Consider the following 22769-nt stretch of genomic DNA (forward strand, 5'->3'; position numbering starts at 1 on the left):
CAGCTCCTACCCCCCCCCCCCCCCCCCTAAAAAAAAAACTATCCAATTCTCTTTCAAGATCATGAGTAAATTTGTCTGCTGCTGCATGAACAAATTGTTTGCATTCCTCTGCAGGTGGGAGAACTAATTGGAGGAAGCCAAAGAGAAGAGGATTATGAGGTCCTCAGAACAAGGTATGACAAATTTGCTAGAAGAGAGTTAGATTCTGTTTCTGGTTCACATATTTGGTGATTAAATTCCAGTATTTAACTGTTTGTTTGGCCTACCCTTTGTTGTCCTTAAGGTGAACTGGGATGAATTAACTTTAGGTAATTGCAATGAAGTAATGATGGAATTTGGACTGAGAATCTTCCATTTTTTAATTGCAGGATACTGGAGATGGGTTTACCACTAGAGCCATATGAGTGGTATCTAGACCTGAGGCGCTATGGTACTGTGAAACACAGTGGTTTCGGTTTAGGCTTTGAGCGAATGATTCTTTTCGCCACTGGGATAGAAAACATTCGGGATGTCATTCCCTTCCCCAGATATCCAGGAAGAGCGGATCTCTAAATGAAATTGATGGTCAAGGGATGCCTAGTTTTTGGAAATTATGACACCATTTTCTAGCATTGTAATTGTTATTACAAATTTCAATCAAATTCAGATACAGGAACCTATATTATCTTAAGATATCTCGTGAGTGGTTGGTTGCTTTGGTTTTGTTAGGTATATCTCCTTAACTAGATGTTTGGATGGACGCCAACACATGTAGACGTTCATGTATCTTGACCGGCGTGAAATATATCTTTGTTTCTGGTAATGCTTTGTTACTTATGTACGTGACCTTTATTGCTTTGATTATACTATTAAGTCAAAATTCCCAGAAGTTGAACAACATTTGGTAGGATCTGTTAGTATTTACAGTTTTAATTGTTGACGAGACCAATGTGCGCTCGTACTTAGTCAAATTCTAGTATAGTTTATGATATTGTTCCACTGAAATTGGTTAATCTAGGCTACAGACTTTTAATATTTTACTACTATCTGAGAGAATCAAATTGATGAAAGGAGACTGAGGTTTTAAAACTTGTTAATTACTCAAAGAAAACCGAACAACTTCCGAAAGATTTACAATTTAAAAAGAGTTCGGAATCGTTGAATTCACTTGATAATATTATTACAATAAAATCTCAATTTCTACATGTATTTCTCTAAAGAATAATTGTTTATTGCTAATGCAATTATATTTTCTCACTAAGAAAAAATCAATTAATAGCACTCCGTGAGGTTATGTAATTAATTGAGTTAAAGCTAGTGGCGATCAAAACCGAAATATTTTCTTGCCTGAATTATGCTAAAAGGTAGTAAAAACTTCGTGAGAATATTTTTACTAAAAATCAGTAATCTTGCTTACAACAATTCCTCCGTGAGAATTAAAATCGAGACAAACAAGATAATAGATTTAAAATAAGAGTTTTCCAAAACTCGTTCACACTCTACTATTTTATTCATTGGTTATTATATATTAATTCTGCCTCGTGAGAATTACCAAAATAATATAAAAATAACTTAAACAAAATATATAGAAGTGATAATAGTAATTAATTAGAAACTATTATTTCAGCACATTATGAATTATAAAAAGAAAATTTCAAGCCAAGATGTATTAAAACTAAAATAGTATTATAAAAATATTTATCAAGCTTCATCAGCTATCCCAACAAACGAGATTACTCCATTATGGAGTATTTAAATCTCACAACGAAAAGGAATTCTAGAATAATACCAATACTCTTAGAAAATCCAAAAACTTACAAGAAGAAAATGAAATAGTTAAAGAAAGAAGTTAAGACCAAAGTTTAGAGAAAAGTAGTTCTCTTGCTACATCTCTCCTTTTTTCTCCGATGCCAAATTTGCATTATATTTATAGAAAAATCTTGCAGGCATTAAATCTTAGATGTGTCTCATACTAGGAGTTTAGACACGTATGAAGATATGAGCTTGGATATGTCCAAGATAGGAGTTTGGATACGTCTGAGGATGGGGGCTTGAATACGTCGAAACTTTAATTATATGCTTCCATCTTGCTATTTCAATTCTTGTGCTTGCTATAACAGACTTTCATCGAACATTCTGTCTTTTCCTTTTGTTATTCATAATCTTTTTTTCTTCTTCTTTTTTTCTCTGCAAAAATAGATAGAAAAAGGCAAAATTCAAAATATATTTTAAGTATATTATTTAAAGCAGAATATTAAAAGTATATAATAAGTAAATATTTTATATTTATCAATTGTAACGCCTCAAAATCCACCGCCCCTTATAACAGTAGTTCTGTTTGCCATATTTCGAACCAAGGATAGATAGAAATCTAACTATAATCTTGACTTCGATAATAAGGTTTCACTACAAATTTCGAAGAAATAAACTAAGTCACGAAGTCGCATACAAATTTCACTATGGTTTTTACAAATGATACTTCTGATCACTACTCCCTCCGGTTCACAATAAGTGCCCAATTTACTTTCTCATTTTGGTTCAAAATAAGTGTCTAGTTATGTAATCAAGAAAGAATTCAATTTGTTTTTACAAAATAACCCCTATGTACATATCCCTAAAAAGTTTTCTTACTCCTCACATTAAATGTTTAATTAAGGGTAGTTTAGTCATAGTAGGTATTTTTGTATAGAATTTAGTATTTTCTTAATGGGCGTGTTAAAAGTAAATTGGACACTTATTGTGAACCGGAGGGAGTACAATTTAGGATCCATTTGGACATAAATAAAAAGTAAAAAGTTCCTTTTTTCCGGAAATTTTTTCAAATCATATTTGTCCACAAAAAATTGTAAGTTTTTTGAGATTTTATGAATATGAGTTCTTCAAAAATCAAAAAGTGGTCAAGTTTTCTAGAAAAACAGTTTTTTCCCACCAACAAAGTTGTAATAATTTTTCAAATAAAATGCAAGTCTAAATATAACGCAATTGCATAAAACAAATACGACCTCTGTTAATTACTTCAAGTACCGAAAACCAAGAGAGAGAAGAGGGTAAAAACTTAACTGTAAAGTAATGGTGTTTAATAAATAAACGACACATTTCACTTTTCTTTAACTAAATTATTACTAATATCTAATCATAGTTAAATGCCATGTGTTTTGCACATACAAAAATACTTAATAATCATGTTATCTCTGCTACTCCCTCCGGTCCAAAATAAGTGATTTTTTGGTTGTTTTCGCACATATTAAGAAACTCACATTTTAACATTAATTAGCAATGAAATTGACCATATTAACCTTTACTAGCTCTTCACATAAATACTCCTAACACATACTTCAATATTATTTACTCCAAGGGCAATGTAGGAAAAAAATAATTAATTCAATCTTGAAATCTGGAAAAATCACTTATTTTGGATTACAAAAAATAAAAGCCAAAAAAACACTTATTATGGACCCGGGGAGTATATTTTAGATACAGATTGACGGTGAGTTTAAACATTAACAAAAAAATACTTGCCTTTGTCGTAACACATCAAAAGATTAATAGACTCATGCGCTTCACAAAATTGCACTTGGCTTTGCTTAAGTCACAATCTTACTAATCTTGAAAAAAGTATCAAACTAAAATTTGGACAAGAAAATTTCAAACATATGTAGAGGTTGAGTTAAAACTTGTCTCCCCGTTATCAAACTGAAGAAAGGCAGAGCCCTTTGAAAGTTTAAACCAACAGAGAAGATGAACTTAGGCAATAAATTTTTTATTTATTAAAAATTGCACTCTAGGGACTCGTTTGTCCATTAAAAAAATTACTTTTTTTTTCAGGAATTATTTTTCAAAAATGTATTTGTCTATAAAATTTTGTAAGTTTTTGGAGATTTTCTGAAAATGAATTTTTCAAAAGCCAAAAAGTGATTTTGACCATTTTTTCAAAAAGTTTGGAATTTTTTTCCCGATAACAAAACTTCAACAATTTTTTCATGTGAAATGCATGTCCAAACATAATTTCAAATTTCAAATATTATTTTTCTGCTTAACTCCAAATACTACTTTTTCTAAAAAAAATAATTACAATTTTTATGTCCAAATGGCTACGAAAATACTTTAGTTTGTCTTTCATGGTTAACTTAACTCAATTGGGTGTAAATATTTGACGGTGTGGATAAGTTTTTACCCACACAAGAGATCCTAACGTCCCAACTCAATGTTACATTATCATTCAGCCAACTTCAGAAGACCTTATTTTGTCAGAAAATTCGTGTCCCTTACAATGGCTGTTAAAGTCACTATTTATAGTTGCACCTAGGGAATAAGGTCCTAGAAATCAAGCCCCTCTTAAATGAAAATTATGGGGGTCATTGATGAATGTGTAACGACATGCTATGAATGTCAAAAATCTCTATAACGAACTGTGTATTTAATACCGCAGAATATTTTTCATTGAATGTTGTCGGGTGGCAGACATTCGTTTGTCTTCATTAGCAATATTCCCTTCGGGTCTTTCCGGTGCCAACCAAAGCTGCTGCCCCCCGGTCTTGGTTTCCACTCCTCTCGCTTTCCATCTATCTCCGGTTTCACGTGTCGCTCTATTATACGAGTATTTAATACGAACCAATTTTACCCTATACAGATAGTCCCCCTACTTTTTGGTAGCACATCCTTGTGTTATCGGGAAGTTGGTGAAGATACCTTTCTTGGCGGAAAATTTTTGGATCCCCTCTGAAAAGTTTCTAACGCTTGATTAGATGCACGTCTCTCCGCATTTAATGCCCCGAACACGCGTCACTCCATGATTTAGCAATACTTTCGCTAGTTCTCGAGGTAATCATGGCCACAATTTTAGCCGCCTGTTCCTTTACTTATACGCCTCATTCTTCTTCTTTTACACTTTACAATTTTTCAAACTCTCTCAACTTCTTTGCACTCAACTCTCTCTTGCTTTCACCATTCTTTAATCTTCTTCTTCAAAGAACTTTCATTATCTTCTGCTAACCATGGCCTCCTTCTCCAAGACTCAAGCTCTCTAAAAAACAAAGAAAGCATCAATGATGTTGCCTCTCCTACGGTGAGCATCATCATCCCCATAAGGCTCAGTACAACCAAGAATTTTGAAGAGAAGTTTCCTTCTACTAACTCCCGCACATGGGCTGTTGGTGTGTACCCTTCTTCTATCCGTCCTTCTAGCATTCCTATTGTGAAGGAGGAACGTGGTTGTCATGATCTGAACATCATTGCTCCCGATCTGGCGGAGCGAGTAACCTTCCCTAAGAAGGATTTTACGTATGTTTACATGTACCCCTTCACTTGGTCCCTTTCTCATTGAGCGGGGGACTTGACCCCGTTATCTTGGAGTTCTGCTACCGGTATCAAGTCTTCTTGGCACAGGTGAGCCCCTCTGTGTGGCAGACGGTAACCTGTCTATGGTGTCTATGCCAGGAGATGGGGGAAGAACTCTCCTTGGCCCACATGATGAACCTTTACTCCCCTAAGATTTTTTGTGGGGGAGTAATAAACTTTAGCAAACGTGGTCATCATGATTTTCTTACCAGCATGGATGATGACAACGACCGTGGATGGATGTAGCGGTTTGTTATTGTTGCCGCTAGAGATATCATCCCGGCCACAACTCTATATTTCCTTGAGTCATGGACTCATACACATAAGTCAACATCTGTCTTTTCTCTGATTAAAGGTTGTTTCATGTTGTTACCGATCCTTCTCTTTTCACTATTTCAACAACTCGGTGGACACCACCAATGGTTGAAGGCTTGGACCAGTAGGTCCAGAAGATTTTGGATATTACCACGCTTGAGACCCACCGGTGGAAAGAACTGGCCCTCAAATACGGGTGGAAGGCCAAAAATCATGGTAAGTTGATTCTCGAACTAATCTTGTTTTTACCTCATGTATAAGAAAATTGGCTAACTTCTTTTTCTGTTAAATTTAGGTCTTCCGTAGGGCTCTGTTACCATCCTCGAGAAGGACGTTTTGACTGATCCTACAGAGGTAGAGAGGTTGCTTAAAGAGGACTTCACCCGCACGGGCACCATCGGGCTCTCTTTCGATGCAGGTGCTTCCTCTCGGAGTCCCTCGGTCGGAGAGCAAGCAACCAAAAAGGCGATGCTCCTTCTCGACCGAGGGCAAAAGTAAAAAGGTGAAGAGCACCATGCCCAAGCTAATCGCAACCACTGTGTTGATTGATGATGATGGGGAAGCCAGTGATGAAGGGGCTTCCCTACAGAGGAGACGACGACATTCATCAACTCAACAAAATGCTCAATTTGAAGAGCTAATAACACCAAGTGAGGACGGCGTCCAAGCACTCTGGGAAGAGTGCAATATAGTGGAGGATGTTAATTATTGCTTCCGAGTCCCAGTCGATGCTCCCGGTACTGTGAGACTGGATATCGGGCTTCTTCCGTCTTTGGTTGATGAGAAATCAATAACTAGCACTGCTTTTGTCGTAGCTACTTCTCAACTCACAACACCATCAGCTTCATCTCCTTCTACATCAGCTATACCTTCATCACCAACAACTGCTACATCATCCCCACCGGCCGCAGACACCCGAGAGGAGGATGTCCTTCCTCCCCAGACCATGGAAATTTGGGGCACAACTATTCGCCCCCTTCTGCAGATCCCTAGAGGAGGAGAAATATCTCCCTCTCGGTTTCCACCGAGTGTCATCTGATGTCCCTGCCGGTGGAACTCACCAATAACTTGAAGCCGCTGGCTTTAGATAAAGATAAAAAGAAAATACACTCTCTTTTGGGGGAGTTTATGGTAAACAATGCCATGCACAATGCAACAGTGGTACGATATTTGTTCCTTCTACTGTTTCTTCTTGTCTTGTTATGACAGGATTTTTGATTTGAATTTTTGCTTTGCAGGCTAACTTCCTTGATTTCGGGGGCCTTCATAAGTTGATCCTCGATAAAGGAAAACTCACATCCAAGCGGGATCAAATTGTTGCTCGCCTCTCGGCACTGGAAGCACAAGTTGTTGAAGCCGGTATGTTGGAGGATCGATTGCAGCAGAGCGAGCCAGAGGTGATGTCCCTTAGCCAAGAGGCCGCCCTTTTAAATGTACAATTTCAAGAGGCCAAGGCTAAATGGTCTGAGGTCCAAAATAGTGTTCTTGCTGCTTCGAGCGCGAGGCTGCCTCTACTGAGATACTGGATAATTTAGAGGCAGCCCTGAATTCCAAAGTTGAAGAGGTTGTTGCTGCTGAGGAGAAGTTTGCCTAGATGGAAGAGAAGTATAAGAAGGTCATGTAGCATAATCAGGTTCATATCTCCACTATCTGTGACCTTGATCGCAGCCTTCATGCCACAAGATCTGAGCGGAGTAGCCTTTCGATCGAGGTTAGTCAGCTTAAGTCAGAGCTCCAGTGCCGAGAGGATTCCCTCATTGTTGAAAAACCACATTCTATGCATAGCATGAGGAGAAAAACCATGGAAGAGGCCAACGCGGGCATAATTGATTTTGATGCCGAGATCGCCAAGGCCCGTGAGCTAGAGTCAACTACCCGAAGGAGCCTCCCAGTTCAACCTGATGCAACTGACTCTTCTAGTTCCGATTTCGTGTTCTCGGGAACTGTGGAGGAACTTGAAGGGGATGATGATGAAGGCCAAGGGAGCCGGCAACAGATCCGCCTACTTCTCCTGGGGGTGCAGACGCTTCTCTTCCCCCAAGTTCTGGGGATGTTGTAGTTTAGTTTTTGGCTTTCTTTTCCCTTTGTTTTTTCTTTCATATTTTTGTACTTGTGCTGCTTGGCACATTTGTTATATAAAAGTGCTTTTTCATTTAAGCATTGCGCAAATTTTACTTTTTTGCATCGAGTTATGCAAGGCTTTGAGTGTATTTTTCCCCTATGACATTTGGATTCTGGGCAGGAGTTCTTTCGGAACCAACCCTTTACTGTGAGGATTTCATAAGAGAGGACCCTCTTATGATTACGGTGTTCTTGAAGAGGACGTTTCCTGTTCACTCCGATATTAGCATTTGAAGTACTTGATTAACTTTTAAATGGTAAAATTAATTCATCATTTGGACAAAAAACAAGATAAAAATAAAAGGACTTTACTTTATTCCTTACATTTTCAAAAGTATATAAGCATTCATTGTGATAAAAAGAAATTGCCATTACTTGTGGTTAATTTGTACAACTTCTTTTTACGGGACTGACCGCGCAGTCCGCGATCCCGATGATACATCTTTGTTATCGGATTTTGTAGTCCAAGTTTATGTAATAGTTAGGTCATCGTATTCTCATATCATTCCCCAGTGTTTGAATACGAAGAATGCGAATTTGAACACTGGAAGTCTTATTCCATTGATTACTACACTAGTGAATGGTTGAATAATCTTTGGTCTGATAGCAAGCTTCATTTCCAGTTAGGAACTTTGCTACTAAGCCAAAGATTATATAACCACCCTCAGTGGCTTGTAGGGAAGGGGCACTCGTGAATGGTCAGATAGATTTTGGTCTGATAGCAAGCTTTGTTTCCTGTTAGGAACTTTGCAATCGAGCCAAAGACTATCTAACCATCCGTAGTGGCTTGTTGTTTTCATGCATTGTTGTTTAAAGGTCTTATTTCTGTGGATGACGTTTCCTTTGTAGTATGCTTTCCGTTTCTGCCTCGTTAAAAATCTTTCTAGAAAAACCTAATTGGGTCAAAAATTGGACGAAGGGAAAAAGAGTGCAACATATACTTTCAGTATCATCAGCAATAGTACCTTTTGAGGTCTGCCACATTCTAGTTGCTTGGCAATTTTACTGTCTTCATTTTCCAATTCGTATGATCCTTTCCCAGTGACAGTTGAAATCCAGTAGCGGCCTTCCCACTTCGGACCCAACTTTCCTGCGTTGAGCTCTCGGGAGTTTTGAGTCACTTTGCTTAAAACCAAGTCTCCCACTTTGAAATTGGCACTTCGATTATAATATCTTTCCATTCTTTGTTTCTAGGCCACCATCCTTATACTTTCCAAGTCCCTGCGTTTGTCGAGCCGCTCCAATCTAACCAACAACGCTTTATTATTTGCTTCTTCGTCTGCCCGGAAGTATCTCATGGTAGGTTCTCCCACTTCTATCGGATCAGAGCCTCTGCTCTGTATACGAGAGAGAAAGGTGTCTTTCCCGTGCTTGACTTGGTCGTCGTTCGGTATGTCCATTGCACTCCCGGTAACTATTCAGGCCATTTGACTTTGGTTACTCCAATCTCTTTTTGAGATTTTGAATAATCACTTTGTTTGTCGGTTTCTATTTGCGCTCGGGTGGTATGGCGAAGATGTGATTCTCCTGATTTTCAATCCTTCAAGGAATTTTGTGACCTTTGTGCCTATAAATTATGGCCCGTTGTCGCAGGCTATCTCCTTTGGTATCCCAAACTTGCAAATTATGTTCTCACACAAGAAATCAACCACTTCGCGCTCGCTGATTTTCTGGTAAAGACCTGCTTCAACCCACTTAGAGAAGTAGTCAGTTAAAATCAAAAGAAATCCTACCTTACCGGGAGCCGTCGATAGCGGACCGACTATGTCTATCCCCATTTCATGAATGACCAAAGCGACAATGTCGAATGTAATAGTTCTACTGGTTGATGCACCAATGGCGTGTGGCGTTGATACTTGTTGCATTTCTGAATAAATGCCTTAGTGTCTTATTCCATCCGGGGCCAGTAGTATCGTGCTCTAATTAGCTTTAGTACTAACGAGTCCACACCCAAGTGATTTCTACAGATTTCTCGTGAACTTCTCTTATGATGTAATTAGTCTCGGAGGCTCCTAAATATCGGGCTAACGAGCCTTGGAAAGACTTTCTATACAACTGGCCTCCCCTGAAACAATAGCGAGCAGCCTTAGTGAGGAGTTCCCGGGATGCCTTGGGATCTTCAGGTAGCTTGCCGTGCTCAAGATATTCAATGATCTCATTTCTCCAGCCCCAGACCAAATTGGTCGCGTTTGCTTCATAATAACCGTCCACATCCAATATCGAATGTATGAATTGCATGACCGTACCGGAGTCTGATCCTTTCATTTTTGTGGTCAAGCCCAAATTGGCCAGTGTGTCTGCCTCTGCATTTTCTTCTCTCGGGATGTGGGTGGTTGACCATTCCGTGAACCGCGCGAGCAGAATCTGGACCTCCACTACATATTATTGCATGTGTTCCTCTTTGGTGTCGAAGATCTCGTATACCCGATTCACTACAAGTTGGGAATCACATTCGATTTCAATGACCTTGGGGTCTAGTCCCCAGGCCAGTTCAAGTCCTGGAATCAAAGCCTTATACTCAGCTTCATTGTAGTCAAGGGAACAATTCTTATATCCTGTCTCAGGGTTTCTCCCGATGGCGTAATTAGTACTACCCCAAACCCGGACCCTTTCACGTTAGAGGCTCCATCCGTGAATAGGGTCCAAACTCCTGATGTTATTTTCGACATCATCCCACTTTTTGGTGGCCAAAGGAAGCAGTCTGGGACTAAAATCGGCCACGAAATCAGCCAAAACTTGTGATTTGAACACAGTCTCGGATTTATATTCTATGTCAAAATTCACTCATTTTGACTGCCCATTTGGCCAGTCTACCTGAAAGCTCAGGTTTGTGAAGGATATTTCGCAGGGGAAAAGTTATCATCATGGCTATCGGGTGGCATTGAAAATAAGGCCTAAGCTTTCGAGTGGTAACTACGAGAGCTAAGGCCAATTTTTCGAGGTGTGGGTAGCGAGTTTCTGCTCCCGTTAAAATTTACTTACCGCTATCTCCGAGATCGCTAAGTAAATTAGCAATTGTTCGCCTTCCTCCAATTTTGATAGTAACGGAGGGCTCGATAAATACCTTTTCAAATCTTTCAAGGCCTGCAAGCATATCCGCATGTGACCACGAAAAACAGTCAACATTAATTTTAAGAAATTCTATAAATCCTGACTTGAGCTCGGGGTTTAGTCTTATCCCTAAGTGGAATTTCCTCTCCAAGAATTTCTCGAACAAAGCGACTTGTTCGTGTTCTTCTGTTGTGGATTTGGTTGCGTTCGTTTCTTCTGGTACCTGGAAATACCTTGGTACCTAATAGGATTCTGACGGCTCCTCCCCTTTGTCAACTTTGTTTGGCTAGGGAACAGGCATCAGTTCTTGTAATTGCTATACTGAGTATTCCTTCCCATTACCGTTAGAAACCGAGATCGCGTTCATCTCCCTTTCCAATGGTTGATCTCCTCTTATTTGTTTAATTCTCTCCGGAGTTGGAAATTTCAGAAGTTGATGGCATGTTGATGGCACAACCTTCATCTCGTGTAGCCAAATCTTCCGAGAATAATGTTGTAGCCCATGTCATCATCTACTACTTCAAACAGGGTCGTCATCATGACCCCGTCGGCATTCGTGGACAGTAGAATCTTCCCTCGGGTTGTCATACTCGCTAAGTTGAACCCAATGAAGATTTTTGTGGCCGGAATGATGCTTCTAGTTAGTTTGGCTTGTTCCAGCACTCTCCATTGGATAATATTGGCTGAACTCCTTGGTCCACAAAAACACGTTTAATTTTTAAATCTAAAATATTAAGAGAAATTACTAGGGCACCGTTGTGCGGTAGTAGGAGTCCATCGGCGTCCTCTTCCGTGAAGGTGATATCTTCCTCAACGACTTCCTAGAGTCATTTGCTATGGGTCACCGATACCTTTATCTTTTTTGCGGTTGAAAAGGTTACACCATTAATCTCGTTCCCTCCGAAAATCATGTTGATCGTTAGACAAGGATTATCTTCTCATCTTTGAGGGTTTCGTGTTATCCCGGTTGCGTCTGTAGTTATTTTTAGCCCAGTCTTTTAGGAACTCTTTGAGATGGCGGTTTTTCAGCAATGTCGCCACCTCCTCGCACAAATGTCAGCAGTACCCAGTCCGGTGGCTGTTAGTCCCATGATACTCACACCATAGATTTGGATCTATCTGATTGGGATCGAATCTCATCGGCCTCGATAACCGTGCTTCCTTAATGTTCCTAATCACCGATACCAGTTTCACCATGCTGACATTAATGTTGTACTCGGTCAGTCTGGGATAGTTGGAGTCCCGGGAACCTAACGCCTTTTTGTCATGCAACAATCTGTTATTCCTGCCATGGTCAACTCTCCTATCGGTAGAGAACCTATTCACAGACCAAAACCTTCTGCCGCATCCTTTGGCCATCTTATAGGGCAAAAACTGACCTTTAGAAGATCGTGAATCTGCGTCGAAATCATCCTTCAACTTTTCCTTATTCTTCTCTCTGTCCCGACCCTTGGTTGATGCCGAGAAACCGAGCTAGTCATCCTCTATTCTTATCTTCGATTTGTAACAGTTGTGGACATCTTCCCATGTTGCTACCTGAAACTTGAGAAAACTTTTTTTTCAGTTTCCGGGAAGCGTCAGAGCTCCTCCGGTTCAACTACTTAGTAAATGCCTCCGCTGCCCATTCATCTAGCATGACCGGTAGCAACATCCTTTCCTTTTGAAATCTGGTCATGAACTCTCGCAGCATTTCGAACTCTCCTTGGACATTTATGAATATGCCGGTCTTTCGGGTCTGTACCTTTCTGGCCCCGACATGGGCCTTGATAAAAGAATCTGCAAGCATCTCGAAGGAATCTATTGAGTGCTCGGATAAAAGTGAATACCATGTTAGGACCCCCTTCGTGAGGGTCTCCCCGAACTTCTTCAGTAAGACTGATTCTATCTCGTGCGGAGCTACGTCGTTTCCTTTCACCGCCATTGTGTAAGTGGTGATGTGCTCCTAGAATCCGAAGTCCTATCATATTTTGGCACGGCTGGCATTTTAAACTGCTTCGGGATTAGCTCCGGTGTTGCGCTTGGTTTGAATGACAACTAGGTGTATTTCTTTGCATTCGGTCCTTTCAACACTGGCGGTGCGCTCGGGATTTGGTCCATTCGGGCATTTATTTCCCAAATAAACCGTATGAGTTCAGATTTAAAGAGATCATTCCCGTTATTGTTACCAGATTCACTAGCGTTCCCCCTGACCGTCGAAATTGACCTCACCCCTTGGGGTGCTGTTATCAACCCTTTATGTTGTTTGGTTTAGGGAGCACCGGGAGGAACTGGGCCTCTTCCATTCGCGTTGTTGGAAGCACCTGACAACGCTTGCCTCAACTCTGTCATGTGCTGATCTTGTCGCGAGAATGGCCCATAATAGCCTTTTGTTGTTCCCTTAGGATTCTCACTATTTTCGCAATGTGCTCATCTTCAGCACCATCAGGAGTTGCCTCCCAAACGTGTCGTGGATATTGCCCGCTATGGACCGGCATGGCTACATCCTCCTTGTTGCGGGTGTCACTGACCGAATATTCATGTTGAGGCTGATTTCCTTGGGCCTCAACGTTGTGTGTGATGTTGACATCGTTATCTGCCATTTTTTATGATTTTTTGCTAAGAAACAAAGAATTAAATAGGTTAATAATAGATGCAAGGATCAACTCAATTATGCAACTGTCTAAGACCCACAATGAGCGCCAAATTGTTTACCTGTAAAATGGTACAGTTGGATTTGTAGCGCGATTTATAAACAAGTGAATCGATTTGATCTAAAAATGATGAATTGATTAAATAAAATGGAAGATTTAGCATTGAAATTGAGATAAGACAGCAAATAGCTCGGTTCCGGGAGCAGAGTGATGGGTTACAAGTACCTTGGTCATAAGTACTTCGTTTTATGTTTTGATGATCTAACAAACTTACTACTCAGAACAAGATAAGGAACCTCTTACACATTCACAAGACCTTAAGATCAAAAGGTTCCAGCTTGGGATATGGCTCAACCCTTCAGAGTAGAAGGAACGGCTGAGGGAACAGGTCCTTATCAAACACTTTCTACCCAAAAGTGATTAAGGAATCCGATTCCGTTTAAATAGACAAAACAAAAAAAGAATTCAACATTGAAAGCTTATTTTATAACACAACCTAAAACCATAGTTAGGCTTCCAAGATTTCATACAGTTATAGTTTAGAAGAAAGGAAGAGTACAAAGTTACAACATGGTTCATTGACCTATCCAATACCCGTACATAACCCACACACAAAAATCTACGGAGCCTCTAAGGATACAAAAGACAATGATAATAACGCCGGCAACAAGGCCCCGACTATACCTCAAAAGTGGATATCTATAACAAAAGGTGTACAACATAACCCCTTGAAGGAGAAAGGGGGCTCACCAAGACTTCGAAAGGAGAACACTCCGCTACGCGCGATCGGCACTATCCGCTATGGAGCCACCTACATTCATTTAAAAATGTAGCGCCCCCGACAAAAGGGACGTTAATACCATGGAATAGTACTAGTATGTATAACTAAACACCATCTAGTTAGAAAGAACTTTCATAAAAAAATAAGGCAATCACAAGTATAACTCAAAGGGAACTTTAAATGGCCACAACATTCTCAAATAAAAGAATCATACAATTTTCACATCCTGTTTCCATAGCTTTCATTTTGGGCATTTCATACTGTTCATCATTGTTCACATTACCACCGCTAACTTGAGCGGAGTCCGATCTCAACCGGATCGGCTAGGTCACCTCATTAGAGACGTTCACTTCAATCACAAACATATTACCACTATGTGCGTAGCATGGCGTTCGATCTCGGCCCGATCGTCTAGGCCGCCTTACCAATGCGTTTCCCTTTTACATCAATCATCTCATTTCAATCTTTGTTTCCCATAAATCATTTCATAGGCACTTGGGGCCACAGCTATCACGTCATATATTTGGCACTAGGCCACATCTCACATCATTCCCAATTTCAATGCTAGATTTGTAATTTAGGGAAATAGGTGCACACCGGAGTAATTTAAATTGCAAGCATAGATGAGACTTCACATAGATGGCACAACATGTGCAACTTCAATCTTAATTTAAGGTCTAATCACTTCAATACATGATTCATATTCTTTGCCCCTTGTTAAGCTATCAAGATAACACATTGATCATGTTGAGACACATCTTTCACGCATACAAGGTTGCAACACCACTTCATGTGTAATATCAATCAATACACGAACCCAAGCTTTAGTCTTACCGCATTTACACAAGCACCAATGAAGCTCAATTTCTAAAAGATGGGGTTTTAGCCATACATACCTCGATGGAGCTTTCCTTAAATCTTTATAATAAATTTCGGGACTCTTAGCACTTCAATATATTTTATAAGAATTGCAAATTAAACCAAGAATTAGAGACATGATTGGGATTCTAATTTATTCGAGCATATGACCAAGAACTAAGGGTGCACAGTGATTCTAGGACCCTTTTGTAAGAGATTTCTATTATTCTATACCCCAATTGCTATCTTTTTAATTCACAGCCTCCTAATACTCCATTATCTATTGTGCATGCAAGATTACTAGCCCTTATACCCATGTACCCATTTGCTAATTACCTATTTTAATAGAAATTTCGAAATTATAGATGAGGGTACAGTTCTTACCTCTTAGGATGAAGACCTAGTAGCTCCAATTGACAATCTTCAAGGATTTGGGGCAAGGATTGAGAGAGGACTTGATGAAGATTACTCCTCTCACTCTAGAACTCCCCCTCTCACTCTATATGTCGTGAAATAACAGGAAAATGGTCTAATGGGGTGTTTTTAATGGGGTAGGGTCGGGTTTTAAAAATTAGAAAATAGGAGCCCGACTCAGATCTGCGATTGCATTTGCGATCGCAAAGTTGACATGCGGCCCGCAGAATGGACCGCAAAATGCTCCCCAAAACCTGAAGGCACTGTTTGGGTATGCGACAGAAATTCGGTCCGCATACCATTCTGCGGTCGCATAATGCACCGCAGAACTGCCCCTTACAAAATCCCAAGGGAATTATGCGACGACTATGCGGCCCGCTTATCGATTATGCGATCGCATAATTGCCCGCATAGTTGACCTCAAATTGACCAACACACTGCTTCATTCTGCGGTGACTATGCGGTCCGCATAGCTGTTATGTGACCGCATTCTCGACCGCAGAATCGCACTTTTCTGGAAAACATTATTCCTTGACTTTTTAATGCATAGATCAGTCCAAAGGGTCCGAACTTGGCACTACGAGCTCTCGGGTTTTGAGTAAAAGTTTTCACGGGGCCTTACAACCGGTTCCCAAGGTGACTGTACGAAAGTCAACTCTCTAGTTGGAAATTTGCTGCCTGTACACGCTACAGTACAGGAACAGTGCAGCGGTCAACTTTCTTTGGAAGACTTTTTACCTACCTTGCTTACATCATTGTAAGTGATGTATATACGATCAAGGAATGTAAAACACTTCACTTGAACACTTAGAGATTTCACTCAAGCTCACTCACGTGATCATCCAGGAAGCAATTCTCAAGTGCATCAAGAACAAACAACAAAATAACTACGGACCAGTTCCTACATCAAATTATTGTATCTCCTTAGTTGAGTTGTAACTTTGTTATAGTTCTTCAATTGTAATTCCTATCTAGCTTGTTTAGAAGCATTCTATAGGAAACTTTTGTAAACCTTAAACATGTATGTTTGAGTCTTGGCTAGAGTTAGTCATGTTGTAAAGTCTTTGTAATAGAGTTATTACAAAGTGGCTTGTAATAGAGTTACAAGTTAGTGAGGGATTAAGAGGTTAATTCCTAGGTTACATAGGTTGTAATCTAAAAGTTGCTTAGTGGTGAAGTTGAAATCCTACAAGGGTAGGTCGTGGTTTTTAATCCCGTTGAGCTGGGAGTTTTCCACGTAAAATTCCTCTTGTCATTATATTTAGTGTAGTGTACGCGTGTACTGTTGACCTGATAGAGAACCTGGTTCTCTGTAGAGTTTGGTGGACCCATATATTCTCTCAATAGGTATTAGAGCAGGTTCTTTCTATCAGGTTAACACCTAGAAAGGATCCTCATGGCTGATCTTCCAAAATTTTGAAGAAGGCCAGTCTACTTACAGACCACCTAGGTTCAATGGACAGTATTATGGATGTTAGAAAACTAGGATGCATGACTTCATCATGGCTGAAGATTCTGAGCTATGGGATGTCATATGTGATGGACTATTTGTCCCTACCAAAAACCTTGGCGATCCAGCTGTAGCCATTCCCAAGACAGGGAAGGAATTCAATGACGCTGATAGAAAGGCCATAGAAAAGAACTTTCGTGCCAAGAAATTTCTTGTTTGTGGCATTGGTCATGATGAATATAACAGGATATTAGCATGTCAATCAGCAAAAGAGATCTGGGAGGCTCTTCAGACAGCTCATGAGGTAACAACACCGGTGAATCAATCCAAGATTGATATGCTCACAACTAAATATGAGCTCTTTAGAATGAAAGATGATGAATCCATCCAAGATATGCATACTCGATTCATCAATGACTTCACTCACTTGGTGAAAGTATTCCGAGAAACAAGCTTGTCAGAAAAATCCTTAGTATACTGCCCAGTTCTTGGAAAAGCAAAGTTAACGACATTACAGAGGCTAAGGACTTGCAGACACTGACCATGGATGAACTTGTTGGAAACTTGAAAACCTATGAAATGAAGAAGAAGAAGGACAATGAAAGAAGAGAGCCCAAGAGGGAGAAGAACCTGGTCCTCAAGACGGACAGTAATGACTCAAGTGGTGAAGATGGGGACATGGACTACTTGACAAAAAGATTCCAGAAGATGGTTCGCAGGAATGGAGGCATTCCAAAAAGGGGAAGTTCTAGCAAGCCAAGAAATTATGACCTCTGTCATAAATGTGGCAAGCCAAGACACTTCATCAAGGATTGCCCTCTCCTAAAGCAAGATCAGTACAATAACAACTTTGACAAAGCAACCAAGAGGAACCAGGTTCCTGACAAACGCTTCAAGAGAAAGAATGATGCTGACAATGTTGTAAAGCAAGCTCTTGCTGCATGGGGAGACTTCATAACTAGGGATTTTGATTCCTTTTATACTCCTTCTTGCTTATGTTTTGATTAGGAATTTGTACAAAATAGTCCCAAAAGGCTCACAAGTTGTGCTTGATTGCAGGTTTGATCAACAAAGTGACAAGATGTCAAAGATCAGCTCAAAAGGAGTGAAACTTGCACAAGTACCAAGACAAGACAAAGCTCAGGCAAAACAAGGCAGTGCGGCCGCACTACATTCTCTGCGGTCCGCACTGTGAGGTTCAGAGAGCATGACATTCAGGCACAAAGGCAATGCAGCCGCACTGGGATTTGTGCGGTCCACACTGAGATCAACACGGCCGCACTCGATTTCGTGCTGTCCGCAGTGAGAAGAATCAGAGAGCTGCAAATTCCAAGTGTCAAGCCAATGCGGTCCGTGCTCCATTTTATGAGGACCACACTAGAAGCCACCGCGGCCGCAGTACATTCTCTGCGGTCCGCAGTGCCCGAGTTCAGAGAGTTAGATCTTCAAGTTCAAAGCCCTAGTGCGGCCGCACACCATTTTATGCGGTCCGCACTAACCCCGCAGGGGTATTTTTGTCCAGAATTGTCAGCTTAGTATAAATAGCTTCTTTTCCATTTTTAGTTGAAGCATATAGATTTAGCTGGTATTTACGCTCGTGGGTTTGAATATTTTAACTGTTTTGGGCAATTTTATCTTCATTTCAACATTGAATCTTCTAATTTATCTTAGCAATTAAATAATATGAGTTTTTCTTCATCTATTTCTTTGTTTCTCTCTCTAAATATGAGTAGCTAGACCCATCAGCTAGGGTTGTGGCTCAACCCTAGTGTGGGTAGTTGATGGGTCTTGTATTTTAGAGCTTGATTGACTATGGGCGTTTGATATCTGGGCTAATTCCATGTTTAATTGCTAAATTAGTGGTTGCAAACACTAGTTTGTGTTTAGTTGACTTTTGCTCTTCTTGAGAAAGAGAGCCTAATGCATACTCAAGAGAATTAATAGCCTCAACTAAAGGGTTAAACCGAGAGATCGTAATAACCGACTTGATCCTCAATTGCTTGTGCATATTCGCATACCCAATTGGTCTTGAGAAAGACAATTCGGGCAAAATCACTCGAACTACCGAGAGGTATAGAGTGAGTAGAATCGAGCAATGGTTATATCATACTCCCTAAATGTGTCAATCTAGCTTTAGACTCAAGATTCCGTTAATTGGCCACCTAGGTGAAAGTCATTACCCTAGTGCCCATTAATCATTTGAACAACTTGCAATAGTTTAATCCTAGCTTATAGTAGTTAAATTGAGCATTGTAGTTTATAGAATTAGAATCATAATTAAAACCCAAAAATGTGTAGAAGTGCAATTTGGAGCAAACACACAACTTCACTTTAGATAGACACCCAACTCCAATATCTAGCTCTCTGTGGAATTCGATCCCGACCCTAAATCGGGTAAAAGATGCTTCGACCTCTCTCGCTACTTAAAAGTAGTGCAGGGTTGGCCGTGATCACTTTTTAGCGCCATTGCTGGTGACCTAACGGTTTTGGCTATCTATCTAAATAGATTTGTGTTTTGTTCTTCTTTCCTTCTTTGTTACTAATTTATTTGTGTCAATACATCAGGTACAAAATGGCATTAAATGCTAATGACCCTCTTGGAAATGTAAATGCGGGGGAGGAGGTAGATGACAATGGAGAGGATGAGGTGTCTCTTGTATCTCAAGGACAACGTAGAGGCCGCCAGGCCAATGCAAATGAGAACGTCCCAGACCCTCCTCCGCCACCTCCAAGAGTGGCTCCTAGGGTTCTTCCCAACCAAGGCTATGCAAGTGCAATCGTTCGGCCCCAGATCCGAGCGGGCAATTTTCAAATAACCAATGTGATGCTGACTTTGCTGGAGCAGCGTGGGTACTTTACGGGTGCTGCCACTCAGAATGCTTACAAACATCTCAAGGGGTTCGTGGATACCTGTTGGGGGAGCAAGCAAACCAATGTGTCCGAGGATGCATTTTGATTGAGGCTTTTCCCATTCTCACTTAGAGGGAAAGCATTGGATTGGCTTGAGCGACTTCCCAACCATTCCATCACAACTTGGGATGAGTTGGCGGATAAGTTCATTGCCAAGTTTTTCTCACAGGGGCACATGGCAGCACTACGGGATGGGATCTTAGCCTTCAAGCAGGAGCCCACCGAACCATTGCACGAGATTTGGGAGCGATATAGAACTATGGTAAAGGAATGCCCCAAAAATGATATGACCAAGGCTATGATACAACAGACTTTCTATCGGGGCATCAATACAACGAATCAGTGCATAGTGAATCACTTGGCTGGGGGAAATTTTATGAAGCTGCCTTATGATGAAGCTTGTGCTATTCTTGATAAAATGGCTGACACATCCTCCGCTTGGCAAAGTAGAGCCAATGTGCCACAGGGTGACCCTACGGTCACTCATTTGCACAAAGAACTACATGACCATGGACAAGCTATAGCAGAACTTACAACAACAATGAACCAATTAGCAAAGGCACAGTTGCAACAAGTTCAGAATCCTCGCCAAGTTAATGTCATGGAGGGTGTTAACATGCTTGTGAACAATAGAAGACAGAGAGGTCAACAGAACCAAGGGGATTCAGATCAATTTGACAATGATTGTGGTGGATTTCAAGATGATTGTTATGATGGGCAGAACGAAGAGGTGCAATATGTGAATAATTACCAAGGTCAAAGAGAAATTCGTCTAACCAACAACAACAGTGGAGATCCCAGGGAAATTGGGGTAACCAACAACAAGGCAACAATAATTGGAACAATTAACAACAAGGGAACAATAATTGGGGAAATCAAAATAACAATTGGAACAATCGGGGAAATTGGGGCAACAAAAACAATTGGGGTGGAAACAACAACAACCAGGGTGGATGGAACAATAACCAAGGAAATCAGTGGCAAGGCTTTCAATGGCCCCCAATGTACCAACAACCGAGAAACCCACCACCTTTTCCATCCTAGGGTCCTAGTTCTTCCAACAACGGAATGGGTAGAATTGAAATGAAGTTTGAACAGATGATGAAAAAGAATGCTGACTCCAATGCGCAATTGGCTTCGCACAATACTTCAATTAGGAATTTGGAGGTCCAGCTAGGCCAAATCTCACAGTCTCTGAATACTCACCCTAAGGGGGCTCTACCGAGTGATACGGTAGTGAACCCGAAGGGTGGGAACAATCATGTTATGGCAGTAACTACACGGAGTGGAAGAGGCGGTGATGTGAATGCCTCCAAACAAAAGCAAGTTTTGGGTGATGACGTTGAGTTGCAAGAAGATGAAGTTCCTTTGGTGGCTGAGAATGTGGTTGATGAGAATGTGAATCAAGAGGTAAAGATTTATATTCAAGATGCCGAGGTGGAAACACAAAATGACGTGAACCCGTCTAGGGAGCACGTAATAGACATGCTGGAGCCGGTTGTGCCAAAAGCTAAGGCACCCTTGCCTAGGCCATCTCCACCTTATCCTCAGAGGCTAGCCAAGTAGAAAAATGAGAATCAATTTAAAAAGTTCATTGACATGATGAAGAGCTTATCCATTAATGTTCCTTTGGTGGAGGCTTTAGAGCAAATGCCTGGCTATGCTAAATTCATGAAAGATTTGGTGAAAAAGAAAACATCCATGGACTGTGAAACTATCAAGATGACCCACCAAGTTAGTGCGATAGTACATTCAATGGCTCCGAAGTTAGAGGATCCCGGTGCTTTCACTATCCCTTGCACTATAGGGAGTGCGGACTTTGCTAAAGCTTTATGTGATCTAGGGGCAAGCATCAATGCCCTACTCAATTTTCAAGACATTGGGTATTGGGCCACCGAGGCCAACTTCCATGCGATTGCAAATGGCAGACAGATCAATGAAGCGACCATTGGGTATTGTTGATGATGTGCTCGTCCGGGTGGACAAATTTATCTTGCCAGCTGATTTTGTGATCTTGGATTGTGAGGTAGATTATGAGGTCCCGATCATATTAGGGAGACCTTTCCTTGCTACGGGGAAGGCTCTAGTTGATGTGGAAGCAGGGGAACTCACTTTCAGGGTGGGTGATGAAAAGGTCATTTTTCATGTGTTCAAGTCAATGAAGCAGCCCAATTGTACAGAAGTGTGTTCATTTGTGGATCTTGTCTCAGCTGTGATAATTGATGATACCAGTGCAATGATCAATGTGGAGGACCTTATGGAGGCCGTATTGTTGAATCTTGATGTCAATGATGATGAGGGCCGAGTGGAGTGCGTGAATGCTTTACATGGAATGGGCTCTTATTCTTATGAGCCTAGGAAACTCTCTTTGGATTTTGAAAATAGAAAGACCCCTCCAACAAAGACTTCAATTGAGGAACCCCCGGTGTTGGAGTTGAAGCCATTGCCTCCACACCTCAGGTATGAATTTTTAGGCCCTAATTCAACTTTACCAGTTATTCTTTCCTCTTATCTTACTAACATGCAGGTAGATGCCACATTGGCGGTGCTCAAAAAGCGGAAAAAGGCAATTGGATGGACTTTAGCTGATATTCGGGGAATAAGCCCCGCATTCTGTATGCACAAGATTATTCTGGAAGATGATGCAAAACCCTCCTTGGAACATCAAAGGAGGCTGAACGAGGCAATGCAAGAAGTTGTGAAAAAGGAGGTGATCAAGTGGTTAGATGCCGGAGTGGTGTATCCTATCTCTGACAGCTCGTGGACTTCACCGGTGCAGTGTGTGCCGAAAAAGGGTGGTATGACCGTGGTGACCAATGCTAATAATGAACTTATCCCAACCCGGACAGTGACCGGATGGAGGGTGTGCATGGACTACCGCAAGCTGAACAAGGTGACCCGCAAGGATCACTTCCCATTGCCT

The 22769-nt window shown here is 40.8% G+C and overlaps 1 protein-coding gene across 1 annotated transcript in view; it reads left to right on the forward strand.

The window, feature by feature from the left end:
• LOC109233381 (asparagine--tRNA ligase, cytoplasmic 1-like) overlaps positions 1 to 816 on the forward strand; it is a gene marked incomplete in the record, with an annotated part of 4396 nt that extends 3580 nt beyond the window's left edge. The window contains 2 exon segments of the mRNA XM_019399235.1: positions 115 to 173; positions 369 to 816. Coding sequence (XP_019254780.1) covers positions 115 to 173; positions 369 to 552 — 243 coding nt within the window.

The sequence above is a fragment of the Nicotiana attenuata genome, chromosome 10 (genome assembly GCF_001879085.1).
Source record: "Nicotiana attenuata strain UT chromosome 10, NIATTr2, whole genome shotgun sequence".
NCBI lineage: Eukaryota > Viridiplantae > Streptophyta > Magnoliopsida > Solanales > Solanaceae > Nicotiana > Nicotiana attenuata.